This window comes from Phoxinus phoxinus (genome assembly GCF_949152265.1).
Source record: "Phoxinus phoxinus genome assembly, chromosome: 20".
NCBI classification, from domain to species: domain Eukaryota; kingdom Metazoa; phylum Chordata; class Actinopteri; order Cypriniformes; family Leuciscidae; genus Phoxinus; species Phoxinus phoxinus.
In genome coordinates, this window is record NC_136895.1 from 7,098,437 (window position 1) to 7,113,204 (window position 14,768).

The 14,768-nt window shown below is 37.8% G+C and overlaps 1 protein-coding gene across 1 annotated transcript; it reads left to right on the plus strand.

The window, feature by feature from the left end:
- The first annotated feature begins 1,363 nt into the window (after positions 1-1,363).
- LOC306988047 (5-hydroxytryptamine receptor 3C-like) lies at positions 1,364-12,851 on the plus strand. Its single transcript, XM_079592747.1, has 10 exons — positions 1,364-1,477; positions 1,596-1,659; positions 4,317-4,489; positions 4,954-4,998; positions 7,430-7,536; positions 7,790-7,959; positions 8,054-8,220; positions 8,676-8,886; positions 9,141-9,332; positions 11,858-12,851. The coding sequence occupies exons 1-10, from the start codon at positions 1,463-1,465 to the stop codon at positions 12,154-12,156; spliced, it is 1,443 nt and encodes a 480-aa protein (XP_079448873.1). The 5' UTR covers positions 1,364-1,462; the 3' UTR covers positions 12,157-12,851.
- Positions 12,852-14,768: the final 1,917 nt, after the last annotated feature.

Here is a 14,768-nt window from a genome sequence, read left to right on the forward strand (position 1 = left end):
AATATAAACATTAGGGCTACTTAAAGTCTCTGCAGCGAGTGTTCTTGAATTTGATTGATCTGCAACATTATGTTGTATAATTACAGTTTTGCACAATAAATGTTCTCAAAACGACATAAACCGTTTCTTTCTTTCGTTAAAAAATATATATATTTAGCAGTTGTTTGGCTTTCCTTAGGGTCTGTGTAACCTGTTCTGAAATTGTTTTATTATCATTTATATATCGTGATATATATCATTATTGCAAGAGGCTGCAATGTATATCGCAATATGGATTTTAGGCCATATCGCCCATCCCTACTATATCATTTAAAATATTTGTAATATTGTACGCAATAAACCCTGAGCCATTGATATCATAGTATTTGTGATAAAGCCTCCAGCTTGTGTATCAGTCTGTGCATTAGAGTTATGATTCTTTCTGCAGAGTCACTGAATCATTCACTCACACGGTTTGTTTAAAAAGACGGTTCATTCAGGGCGGAAAAATAATCTATGTGTTGTTGTTGTGGCTTTGTTTGAAATTAAGTAAGCTAAATAGTGTGTTCTAACATGTAAGTTACTCAATATTAATTGATTGGTCGAGACTTCTGAACATCAGCGTCATGCCATGCATCCCATAGGCCACAAATCATTTAGTACAAATTAGACAAATATCAGAATCAGAATGTGCTTTATTCGCCAAGTGTGTACAAGTACTTTGATATGGTTTCCAGGAGCTCTAGGTACTTACATACATATATAGCACAATAGAATAGAGAGAAAGACTTAAATATGTGGAATTAAAAAAAAAAAAGTAATATACATTTAGATGTTAAGCAGAAGGCATACGGACAGATTTGCAGTACTGTATATACAACCTTTACATAAGACTTATTATTGCCTAATGCCTGGGTGGCCAATAATAACTGTCATGTAAATGTAGATATTTATATGTATACAGTATAAATAGATATTTTCCATCATAAAAGGGTTGGTGTGTTGATTATTTTGTTTGCCATTTAGTGGAGCCACTTTTTAAATAAAGTACGCAACAGTTACTGCTGCAAAATTAAGATGATTTATTCATTACTGTTGAATTTTGCTCTTTATTGATGGACTAATGTTCTTTGCAAAGTCTTCATCTTTACTATTTACTGACTATACAAATTCATTGCCGCCCTTGTACGCCAATGTAAAAAAGCGTGCAACCACAGAAACCAAACCACAATATTGTTTTTACTGTGGGTTTTTACATCACACATGTTGTGCTTTGCATATTGTTGCTTTTGAATCCTGGGATTATAAAATAAATTAAAATAGTGTGGCAAAAGAGTCTATGTTGGTTTTAGTTTACCTAAACAAATATTTTTTGGAGTATATAGTTTTGTCTGATGGTCCATTTCAATCCTCGCAGTGATCATGAACTGTGAATATATTTTATAACGTTCTTTCTGTAATCTGCCTTCTCATTCTTCATCTGATGGCAAGATCACAGGTAAGACAGTCGTGAAACAGTAATGCAGTAGATGTGAGGTAAAGTCTAGAGCATTGTTTAGGGTTGTTGTAGTGATTTACAGGTTGATTTGTAGTGTCTGTTAATACTATCATTGCAGGCTGCTGGATTCACAGCCAGTCCTCTACAGTCACAGCTCATTATCTGCTGTCTCGTCATGCTGTGTAAGAAGAAAATTGATTTTTTTAGTACAAATTCCAATACAAAGTTCATAGACTCTATGTAAAACCAGCAATCAACAACTAAATATATTTTGTGTGTATATATTCAGTATTACAGTAGTATATTGTCATTTGACTCATGACTCTTTTGGGCTACACTTTATTTTACAGTGTCCTTGTTACACATGTTACATGTAGTTACTATAGTAATAACTTTAAATTATGCATAATTACATGCAACTAACCCTAAAGCAACCCTGATCCTATAGTAACTACATGTAGTTAATTATTATTACTCAGTACTTAAATATAAAATTACACTGTAACAGTGACACCTTAAAATAAAGTGTAACCCTCTTTTGTTTTATTTGTAATAATAATAATGTTATTAATATTTTAAATAGTTAAATAATACAAAGCCCCGCACATGACATGCAGACAAAATAATTAATTCTCTCTATTTAGTAAATCGTGGACACAAATTAAGAATTCGCTCCCACGATTTATTCATTTGTTTCCTCGGTTTAGTAAATCGTAGCCACGTTGAACTAATTCGTATAGGATTATATAACATAAGATTCGGAGGAGGGCGAGAGCGTGGCGAACGGCTGGTGATGACAGGACGACCAGGAGATTCCTGCGGCGAAGGTGGGAGTCAAGTTGAGTCAAGTCACCTTTATTTATAAAGCACTTTTTACAATACAGATTGTTTCAAAGCAGCTTTACAAATATAACAGGAAAATAATGCAACAAAGTTTGTTTCCAGAAGAAAATAGCGTCACAGTCCAGCTTAAGTAAGCTGAGTGATGTTTCGTTTTTGTTGTAAAAAAGTTATTAATTTAGTTAATTTATATATATAGCCGGTCTGGAGAATCATCGTCCAGCTCAGTTCAGTTCTATAGAGAGCCAAAGTCCCTCTCCTTCCGGTGGACCATGGGACCTTATTTTGGAAAAATATTGTATGCTAGTCAATGGCGAGAGACAACAAATATTTTGATCTCGTTTGAATTGTGCCCTGAATTACACATATGATGTTTGTCAATTTAAAAGATACATTTTAAAGTCAAGAAAGTCGCAGTTTGATGTAAAACTGTTGAGGTATAAGACTGTGAACATACGTAATTACAAAGACTACAAACCCAAAAGGCGCACATGTGACGTCATACCTTTTCTCTCAATGAATGAAGCTAAAAAATTTATCATTTTTTCTATAGTCTTACGTTATAATTGTAACGTTATGCCGTCATGCCGGAGTGTGTTGTACCAGACTGCACACACACGAGCAACGGGCGGAATAAAAAGATAAGTTGTCTCTCGCCATTGACTACCATACATGTTTTTTTCCGAAATAAGGTCCCATGAACCGGAAGCGGAGGGGCGGGACTTAGGCTCTCTATAATGGTGTCAATGCAGGCAGATCAATAATATTGTTGAATATTAAATTAAATGTCCCCAACAAAGCAAGCCAAAAGCCAATGGCGACAAAGGTGAAAAAAATATACGAAAAGGAACAGCCTGATGGCACAAACCCAGAGCTCCCCAGTGCCGACAGCCCACGGCGGGGGGAGACAAGGCCGATGGATCCACAGGCGCAGACGGAGGACATCGCTGGTGAAGGAGACCCAGGCGACGAGCATCACAGCTGGAGCCAGAGAATCTGAGGACAGGGGCGATGCAGGTGAGACCGAGGACAGATGCGATGCTGAAGATGCTGCAAGAAAATCCGCAAGTCCACGTAGGCAGAGCGACGACCGACCAAGGTGGAGCCGGTGGGACGAGGGAACCCAGTGGCATGGACGAGGGTTCCTGGAGAAGCCAAAGGTCAGAGGAGCCAGCAGGTCGACGTGCTGAGATGGAACGAGGGCGTCCGAGACCGGAGGCGGAGCCGCAGGATCCTCGAGTACCGGCGCTGCTGATGGTTGCTCGAACTGCTGCATCTTCAGGGACAGCAAACTGCCAGTAGCGGCGGGGCTGGAGGACTGGCTGAGCTCTGGGGTGAGCTCTGGGGTGGGAAGGGACAGGAGACTAAACATAACGATGGTGAGTAGGGTAACTTCCACACACCCTTAAATAAATGAGCATATTACAGTCAATTTTGGTCATTTTGCTGTCTTTAAACAGTGATGAATGTTCAAATACTGGGTGGGTAAGGGTGGGAGTCGACAGCTCCTCACTGAAGTTTATCAGCCAGTCCTTGGTTCACGTTCCCTCGTCCGCGGGCTCACACCCGACTCACTTCCAGAGCGATGGTGAAATCTGTCCCTTGGTCCTCGGGCTCTGGCTCACTTGCATGGCGGGTGGTCTCTCGCGCATTCTCCACAGTCGAAGGTGGTAACTTTGGCTCTGGGTCTGGCTGGGTCCCGAATCGGGGATGGACGCTCTCCAGACACTGGATGATGGCTTCCTTACAGTTCAGACCGGTGGTGTCTGGGAGGTCAACGGGATGGTGAAAGTTCGCCCCGATCCAGAACAGCGACTTCAGAGTCTCGTCGTCGAATTATGGTGACAATTTGTAAGTCGTGGGAGCACATTGGTAATTCGTGGCCACAATATACATGTTTTTTTTCCCTGTATGTCATGTGCGGGATTCCCTTTAAACAGAACCTGACCATACAACAGACAAGCCTTTTAATATTTCATTTGCAATTTTATTCTTCCAGCTCTACTAATAAAATCCGCAGAGACTATGAACTGCTCCGAACCGACCACTGATGCTCTCCTAACAGCCCTGAAGAAGAACGTCTTTGACCAATCTGAAATTAGGCCAGTTATTAACTTGAAAACTCCCACAAACATCAGCTTCACCTTCACGCTGTATGCAATTTTAGATGTGGTAAGTTCTGATGATTCCAGCCATTCCAGCTGGAATCACACAAAATCACTATGGCCACACAAAATCACTATTCATTACATTAGAAACTGTGCTCAACCATTTGCAGCCAAGATGCTAGCAGCGTTGTTGTGAGATGAACATTTCCAGCACTCCAGACACATCTGTGCAGGGTCTTTAAATAATTCAGTATGTGAAACTATTTTTTATATATATAAAGCATAGGTTAAAAAAACATCTATTTCAGAGTTTGTAGTATTTAAAGACACAACTTCATAGCTTCTTTTAAATAATCTGTTTGAGATCGAATGTTCGTTAGAACAATGTTTTCGGGAAACACCGACTCATTGAACTATGCTGATAACGACAGAACTTAGTTGGCTAACGATCCTTTCGGAAAAACCCGGTTTATGAATAGCAATTGATTTTTGGTAATTAAGAAAAAAACATATTTTTTTCTCTTTCAGGATGAAAAAGCACAGAAACTTAACTCTTTCATCTGGTTGAATTTGGTAAGTTTTATTGGCCTCTTTTTTTAAGTCTGATTTACTTTATTAACGTTAAAACAAATGAAAATAATTTATTTAGCAGATGCTTCTATCCATAACAACTTACAAATAAGAGAAATACAAACAGAAAAATTAAAGCTAGTTAGTTCTGATTTTTATTTTTATATTTTTTTGATAAATTAAATGAATACTGGTAACACTTTATTTTCATGCTCCCCAACATACATTATACCGACTATAAGTTATTCTACTAACCCTTTAATCAAAGTTGTTGTTTTTGTTTTTTTTGTTTTTTGACATTTGGTTTGCTTCACTTTGATCCCGTTTCCTTTGTTGCCTATGTTCCCGCTCATCATTTGTTGCCAAGGTTTTTGATTAGTTACTCACCTGTCTCCTGTTAATTATCTGTGTTTCCAGTAAAGCTGTGTCAGTCCTTATCTGTTAGCAGTTCTCCTGTTGATTTCCAGAGTGTTGTTGTTATGTTAGAATAATAAGAAATCAAATAGGTTGCCACGGCTGTTTCCCGAAACTGCATTGTCGCAAATTTGTCATTCAACCACGTTGGTTAATGATATCACGCATGTGGTGAAGTAATAATTTATTTAATTGTATCCATTTGAAATCAAATTAATGCCAGATTATTTTGCTATAAAGTACGGACATGACATCTGATGACTAATTCTCATTTTATTTATTAGTAGTGTGGATTGGATTAGTAGTGTGGGGTACGTGCGTATTATACGCTTGGGTAGGATTAGTGGTGTGGGGTACGTGCGTATTATACACTTGGGTAGGATTTGTGGTGTGGGGTACGTGCGTATTATACACTTGGGTAGGATTAGTGGTGTAGGGTACGTGCGTATTATACACTTGGGTAGGATTAGTGGTGTAGGGTACGTGCGTATTATACACTTGGGTAGGATTAGTGGTGTGGGGTACGTGCGTATTATACACTTGGGTAGGATTAGTGGTGTAGGGTACATGCGTATTATACACTTGGGTAGGATTAGTGGTGTGGGGTACGTGCGTATTATACACTTGGGTAGGATTAGTGGTGTGGGGTACGTGCGTATTATACACTTGGGTAGGATTAGTGGTGTGGGGTACGTGCGTATTATACACTTGGGTAGGATTAGTGGTGTGGGGTACATGCGTATTATACACTTGGGTAGGATTAGTGGTGTGGGGTACATGCGTATTATACACTTGGGTAGGATTAGTGGTGTGGGGTACGTGCGTATTATACACTTGGGTAGGATTAGTGGTGTGGTGTACGTGCGTATTATACTCTTGGGTAGGATTAGTGGTGTGGGGTATGTGCGTATTATACACTTGGGTAGGATTAGTGGTGTAGGGTATGTGCGTATTATACTCTTGGGTAGGATTAGTGGTGTGGGGTATGTGCGTATTATACACTTGGGTAGGATTAGTGGTGTGGTGTACGTGCGTATTATACTCTTGGGTAGGATTAGTGGTGTGGGGTATGTGCGTATTATACACTTGGGTAGGATTAGTGGTGTGGGGTACGTGCGTATTATACACTTGGGTAGGATTAGTGGTGTGATGTACGTGCGTATTATACACTTGGGTAGGATTAGTGGTGTGGGGTATGTGCGTATTATACACTTGGGTAGGATTAGTGGTGTGATGTACGTGCGTATTATACACTTGGGTAGAATTAGTAGTGTGGGGTACGTGCGTATTATACACTTGGGTAGGATTAGTGGTGTGGGTTATGTGCGTATTATACACTTGGGTAGGATTAGTGGTGTGGGGTACGTGCGTATTATACACTTGGGTAGGATTAGTGGTGTGGGGTACATGCGTATTATACACTTGGGTAGGATTAGTGGTGTGGTGTACGTGCGTATTATACACTTGGGTAGGATTAGTAGTGTGGGGTACGTGCGTATTATTCGCTTAGGTAGGATTAGTGGTGTGGGGTAGATACGTTTTACACGCCATAAAGTGTGTATCACATGCACGTAAAAACGCATTTTCGGCCATAAATTGCACGATAAATACAATGCACGCTATAGATATGCATTTCATTTCATGCTATAATTCATTAATTTAAATAAATGTAATCTTACGCACTACTTTATCTCTGTGTCTGAACGTGGACAGAATGCTAGATCTAACTGACGAAAATATCCGCCAGTTCTACCCTTCCGGTCTAATATTGAGCTGCAAACATCAATAACAACTTTAAATTGTCAATGCTGGCAAATGACCTTGGTATAAGCAGGATAATCCACGGCTTTTCCATGCTTATTCATTTGCGTCGGGCAGTTCTTTGCTTCCACGTCGTGCATTAAAATAGATTAATGCACAGCTAGCCGTGGATCATCCCTTACTTAATACTTGCATTTGACAGATTTTTTTTTTATTTATAAATGTACAAACTGCAAAATACTGATAATATGTTTTGTAGATTTGGAATATTGAAGGTTTGAGTTGGGATCCTGTTGAATGTGGAACAAACAAAATCTCACTTCCAAGAAAACAACTGTGGAGGCCTGATATTGTCATCAATGAATTGTGAGTTCAGGAGTATCTGTATTTCTGAATTCTGTGATCAGCTGAACATTACCCACTTTAATGAATATATTGCATATAATGCTGCTGTCACACATATTATCACACATCTCATAAAATGCTGTCAGCCCTCTAGGTGCTAGATTTTGTATGACTTTAGACTGATTTGTATTTATATTTTTTATTAAAGCTTTGAATGGATAATAAAAAATAATATAACATCCAACCCTAACATATACCTCTTTTTACTTTAAAGCATTGATGAAAATAAAGTCCCAGACACATATTACCTCTACATCGATAATACTGGTAAGGTTATGGATGATTTTCCAGCTCATGTCATCAGTTCCTGTAACCTGGACATCTACACCTTTCCATTCGATATTCAGAACTGCTCATTCACCTTTAATTCATACCAACACACCAGTAAGTTGGCTTGACTGAAGAGTAAATTATCACTTTTACAGTAACTACCTTTGTGTGACCCCATTAACTCTCATTTGTTTGGTCTTCTCTGCAGTTCTGGATGTTCAGTTGTCCATTGCTAGACCGGTGGAGAAATCATTAGAAAATTCTCTTCGAGTGATGACAACTAAAGGAGAGTGGGAGCTGGTCGATGTGCTCGCTCAAAAACATACCATACCTCCCCAGGAAATGAATATCTCACGGGACACCCTTACTTACTATGTATTACAATTTTATCACAATTAAAATCAAATAAAGAAACTTGGCTATAAACAAGAAAATTAAGTTAATCATAACCAACATACTCTCATGGCATTTGCTCTCTGAAGTTGGATAATACTAATAAGCTTAAATAGGGGTAACACTTTATTTTAAGGTGACGTAGTTACACTTTACTAAATGTACTTACAATAGTAATAACAGTAAATTATGTATAATTACAACTAACCCTAACTCTATAGTAAGTACATGTAGTTAATTAATATTACTCAGCACTTATTTGAGTAAGTGCAATGTAACTATGTCACCTTAAAGTAAAGTGTAACCAAAATAGGATATCAGTGTGGTTTGCTTAAGCTGTCAAATTAGCCTTTGTTAGTATTTTAATTGAATGAATCTGCATTGTAAATTAAATTGGTTAAATTACTTTTTTGTAATTTGAAATTGTCTTTCATTAGATTGTCCTCAGGCGTCGGGCAACTCTATACGTGGTGAACCTCCTGATTCCCAGCTGTTTCCTCATTACTGTCGATCTATTCAGCTTTCTTCTACCACCTCAGAATGTGGATCGATCTTCCTTCAAAATGACCCTCATCTTGGGTTACACTGTGTTCCTGCTGCTAATGAACGACCTGCTGCCCGTCACAGGAAACACCTTACCTCTCATAAGTTTGTATAGGAGCTTTTTATTTTAGCGTTACACTTTTTCATAACTAGGCATGTGCAAGCTTTCAGAGTCAAGTTATTCTGGCTGCTCTGAAAGAACAATACTCAAGTTAAGTGACAAAATGTCTTGTCACTGCTGGTTATAACAGTTTTAAAGCATATTTTTCCTCTCTTGCTAACCGGCATTAATATCGTCAAATTTTAGCTGATTTTTAAGACATTTCATTTTCTCTCTTTTATAATCAATCTCTTTCCAGATGCATTTTTCTCTCTCTGCTTGGCACTGATGGTGGCCAGTCTTCTGGAGACAATTCTTATCATAAATATTCAGTGTGGCTCCAGTAATTATGGACCGTTACCTCGATGGGCCAAGGTGCTTTTCCTCAACTACCTTGCTAAACTTGTTTTTTTAAGCAAGAAACCCAGTGACCAAAACTGTGATCCTGAAGGTGAGTCTTACAATGCAAGACTATGCAATATTTTCACTCCTATTGGGGTCCTGATTCACCTATTATACTTTGCGATAATGAATCACTGAATATATATTATCCTGAATGTGAAAAAATTGCAACAAAGACTCAAGATTTCACTAGTTGCGTTTCTATAAAATAAATTTGCAGCCTGATCAGCATTGCCATGAATGATTGAATGCCACGATTGGCCAATCAGAATCAAGTATTCAGTGAGCTATGGTATAATTATGTTCAACAAGCGAAAATAGTTTCTGGAGTGTCTATTTACACCAATTTCAAATAGCCCACCTTGTTGGTACAGTAGATGCTATTTACACTAACTCTGTCCACCATTGTCTGATTGAGCCACACAAAATGACACAAGAAACGCATCTGAAAACAGCATCAGGGGTCCGGAGAGTAAGGCGACCAACACGAGTTCAAATTCATCTTTTACCGAACTCATTCTTCTCCCTTTTCCCATCGCATGTCAACTCAGAGAGGTGTCTACTGAGTAAAAGTTGTGAAAATAAATTGGAAAGTCTGTTCACTCTGCGGTCATATTTGCAACGCCTCCAGGCAACTATTTAGAGAATACAAGACCAAGTCCAATCTATTTGAATGGGGGAATCAAATCTCAAAAACTGCTTGCCGAACTCACATTTAAAAAACATATTTCAAATCAGTAACAAACTCTTACATGAACTGTCATGTAAATGTTGTTTCTTAAGCTCAAAATGTCATTAAAAAAGCAGTCCTAAAAGCGAGTCCCAGAACACTGTAGCAACCGGAGCTTCTAACGGCAGCTGCAGTGGCATGATGACTTAACCAATCAGCTATTGGCTCTTTTATTTAAAATTCGGGATGTATTCCACCATATTGCGGTTGAATTTTCTCCCATTCATAAATAATATAAGTACACAAGTAAGTGCACCGTCTTTGTATATCTAAGGTCTTTGGTATAGAATAGTGTGAATAAAGTGTTTAAATGGGACCAATTATGCCCCTTTTTACAAGATGTAGTATAAGTCTCAGGTCTCCCCAGAATGTGTCTGTGACGTTTCAACTCAAAACACCCCACAGATCATTTACTATACCATGCCCCTTTTTGGGTGGAAGCAAGAACACGCTGTTTTCGTGTGTGTGTGTGTGTATCTTTAAATGCAAATGAGCTGCTGCTCCCCTCCCCCTTTCCAGAAGAGGGCGGAGCCTTTACATTTAATGGCTCGGATACTCCAGACAACAACCAAAACAGAAGAAACAGCATGAGACCATTTCCACTGAACGCATTTCTGCGTTTCCATTATTTTTTTATGCAAACACTGGTCACCGTGATTTCGCCAAGTACTGTTCCTGGATCAACATATTTTGTTGATCGAGGAATAACATTCCTGTCCCAAAATGTAGTCTGTCATTAAACCAAAATGTAGTCTTAGCCTGTCCCTATACACTAAACCTAACCCTACCCATAACTTATCCCTAAAATCAGAGGGAAATGATAGGTGAATAACACTGATGTTGAAGCACCTCACCCTGGTTCTAAGCCTAAACTTGACATAAACTGTAAACTTGTCCCTCAAATCTGATTGGTTGATTGGAAATTTGTTCCAGGATCAACAAAGATGTTGATCCAGGAACATGTGGTACTTGGTGAAATCACGTTCACCAACACACCTTGTTTTGGACCTTGTTTTTTTTTCTCTCATTCCGGGCCATTCTCACACAAAGCGCCTTTTCGTCTAAAAACGAGGCAGTAGAAAATGCAAGGTGTGAGATGTGTTTTTTAAAAGTTAAACTTCTATTAACTTGAGCGCTGTGTTTTTAGAGTGCCAATTCCTGCGTGATCCGCTGTAAACGATTCGAGACACAAGCACAATGGTCAAACACATCCGTCTAGCGCATTTACACTGAAAAGCAATTGGAAAAGTAGGGCAGTGGAATGGAAATCACGTTCTGTGTTTATTGATAAAGCCAACAACGTAACACTTAGATTGTCTCAGCTACATGATTAGCATTCTTGTGTTTCCACTAGTTGCTATAGCGAGGAGATAAACATGGCAGACTGTGTCCCGTCGTGGGCGGGGTCTGTTACATTGTGACGTGACAATGGGCAAAAATGTGAACGACTCATTTTGAGTCACTATTTATGATTTATTGGAAAATTAATTTTCCATTTTTTACCTTTATAAGGTGGTTGTCTACACCATGTAAAAGGGAATTTTGCATAATAGGTCCCCTTTAAGGGTAAGTAAAGGGGTAGGTGAATAAGACGGCATCCATTTAGGATTTTAATAAATATAATCGTATACACTGAATATAATGTTATAATTGCATACTGTTTTATAATGTACAACAATGCACTTAGGGTGCAAATAGTAAGCTATCTGCCACTATTTGCACTACGTATAAATAGCATCTAACAACTATTTACACTTAGTGCAAAGAAAATACTGCTATATTCACTTAGTGTTAATAGCATCTGCCAATAGATTGTTACATTATTATTCTCTTGTACCTTGTAGAGCACAGGACTGAGACCAAAGGCTGTGATCCTGTAGTTGACACCAATCCGAGCGAAGCCGTCCATAACACAACTCCTACTCTTCAGGAACTGAGGAAGATAAGCCACGCGTTACTATCCATCCGTCAGCAGGTCGATAAACATTTTAAAACGGATGAGAGCGCAGATGAGTGGATACATTTGGGTCAAGTCATTGACCGCTTGCTTTTTGGGATGTATCTTATCTTTCTCTCTGTGAGTTTCATCACTATTTTTGTCATTTGGCAGTACTGGTACTACAAACAAGCATCTTTGATATAAAATAAACCTACTGAAACTATGTAGGAATAAATGTTGAGTGTACATGATTCCTGAACCTGTAACATCTTGCCATTTATTAAATCGGTAGCACTTTACTTTGCAGTCCTGTTTCCCATGTACATACTATGTAGTTATTTTAGTTATTACAATAACTGGGAAATAACTAGGTATTAACCCTGAACCTAAAACTAAACCTGACTTTAACCCACGTAGTTACCTTTTACGAGTACTTTCTTAGGTAACTACACTGTAAGTACGCGTACTGTAAAATAACGTGCAACCATTAAATCTAATGGAATGTAATAATGCTGTATAGCTAATGAATATTTTCTGCAAAAGTTCTGTACTTTGATATGTGTTTTTTTTTCTAGATTATTATTTTTTTTTTCATTACAAATTATCATACATTTGTAATCCTATTAGGTCTAAGGAGCTGTTGGATATTAATGCACGTCACAAATGTAATTCTGTAATGTTTAAATACCTTTAGGTTACTTATATCTTATGATATATTATGAGTTAAATAGAATCAAAAATGTTTTTGGAATTCAAATACTGTATAATTTAACTGTCGCTGTCTACCCACCCTACATATGACAAAGATGGATGGATGGATGTTACCATGTTGTTTCTTCTAAAACGCTTTGTCCATTTTCTTTTTCCCCTCTTGAAAAATAAAAATCTTCTGATATCATATATGAGGAAGTTATCTTTATCTTTTATCTGTTAATATGATGTTAATAAGGAGTTTTTTTTTTGACACTTTAGTGCTTCAGAGGAGCAAAATATATGGAGACAATTTCTAATTTGTTAATTATTTAACAGTTTATACGTTATACAATCATGAACAATACGATTAGGAACAATAATTACAAATGTACTTATTCAAATGTACAGTGTTACATTTCATGTTGACATTATCTGTACTTCTGTAACATGTTGTCCAGTAGGTGAGGGTGGAAAAATAACTTTCAGTTGCATTTCTGCTGTTACAAACTGGATCTGTGACAGCTGCATATTTATGTTTTTTAGACAGTTTTCATGCAATTTCAATCAGCCAAGACTGAATGAGACATTAGCAAGCTCATACCTCATATTAATACTGCTTACATGTAAAAATCACATTGATAATACAAATTTTATCATATCAACATTCAGAAGTTTTTATTCTGCTATAGTCCACTATCTCTGTTACTTTGACTGGTAAAGCATGCAGTGTTGACCTTTGGAAAGAAACCAATACTGTATGTACATGCTAGTTTCAGTTTTGTTTCTTATGACTTGCAGATTAAAAATGGACTGTGAGTCACTCAACAAGACTTAACATGGATGACTTTACATTCCAGTTATTTTTGAAAATAGAACCAAAACAGGATAAATCAAACCTATCCCATCTAGATTGTCACCTTCGTTTTGTTTTTGTATTTTGCAGTCAATTATATGGACAGATACACTGCATACATTTCCACATTTCAGTTCAAATGACTTGAACAAAGCAATTATATTGATAAGATTTTAACTGAAATTTCATATTTGATATGTACCTTTATTACACTAATACTTTATAGTTTTTAAAAAATGTTACCAGGATTCTGTAAACACTGCTTTGGCAACTACCTCAAAATAATCAGTGTTAATACTGTTATGAATGTAATGGGAAATATGTAATAATCCAGCATGATTTCGTTGTTAATATGTAGGTATTAATACGTAACTTTCAAAGACACAAAACTTATTTTTTTGAATGTTTGGATAGATTCTGAAAGATGGACGTATCGGCAACATTTAAACGTAGCAGTATTACATTGATGAATCTTTCATCTCATGAATATATCTGTTAATTTCCCTTTTTCCATTTTATAGATAAATGTAAGATCCCTTAACCCTACTCCCAAACCTAAACATACCCATATTAAACAGACTATAAAGAGAATCAAATGTATGTGTAGGAAAATGTAAATTTTAGTAACAATATCATTAAAAGGATATTCTGAGCCGCTAATCCTACTCCTACCCCTAAACCTACCCATGACTATTTCTTAAAACTACATACAGTTATGAAGAAAAACATAACAGACAGACAAGTGTCAGGATTCACTGAAATGTAGGACCCAAATGCAGTTAGAAGCACAATCGAAAAGTTTTATTCAGTGACATAGATGGCGAGCTGCCAAATTCTAGATCAGCAACACAAGGGCACAATGGAAAGAAAGGTCAAAGTCCAGGCAGTGGACAGATACCAGGCGAGTGGCTGCAATAGTCAGAGACAGGCGAGGGTCATTAAAGATGATAGCTCAGGCAATCAAACTTAGAAGGATCCAGGGATATAAATAACAATCCAGAGCAAGACTCCAAAATCCTGATGAACAAGCCACTGGTCAGGGAGCACAGACAGTCCTCAAAGGCAATAACAGGGCAAGGGGGGAAAAACACTACAAGACCGATAACTGATGAACCAAAACAAGAGACCCGTGTAAAGCGTGAACGACAAAACACACTGGCAAAGAAAAAGTGAAAACATGAGGTTTAAATAAGGAGAGAATAGATGAGAAATCAACAAACAGCTGCAAACGCGAGCACAACTGCGTTGATAGCGAAACGCGATCAGCTGA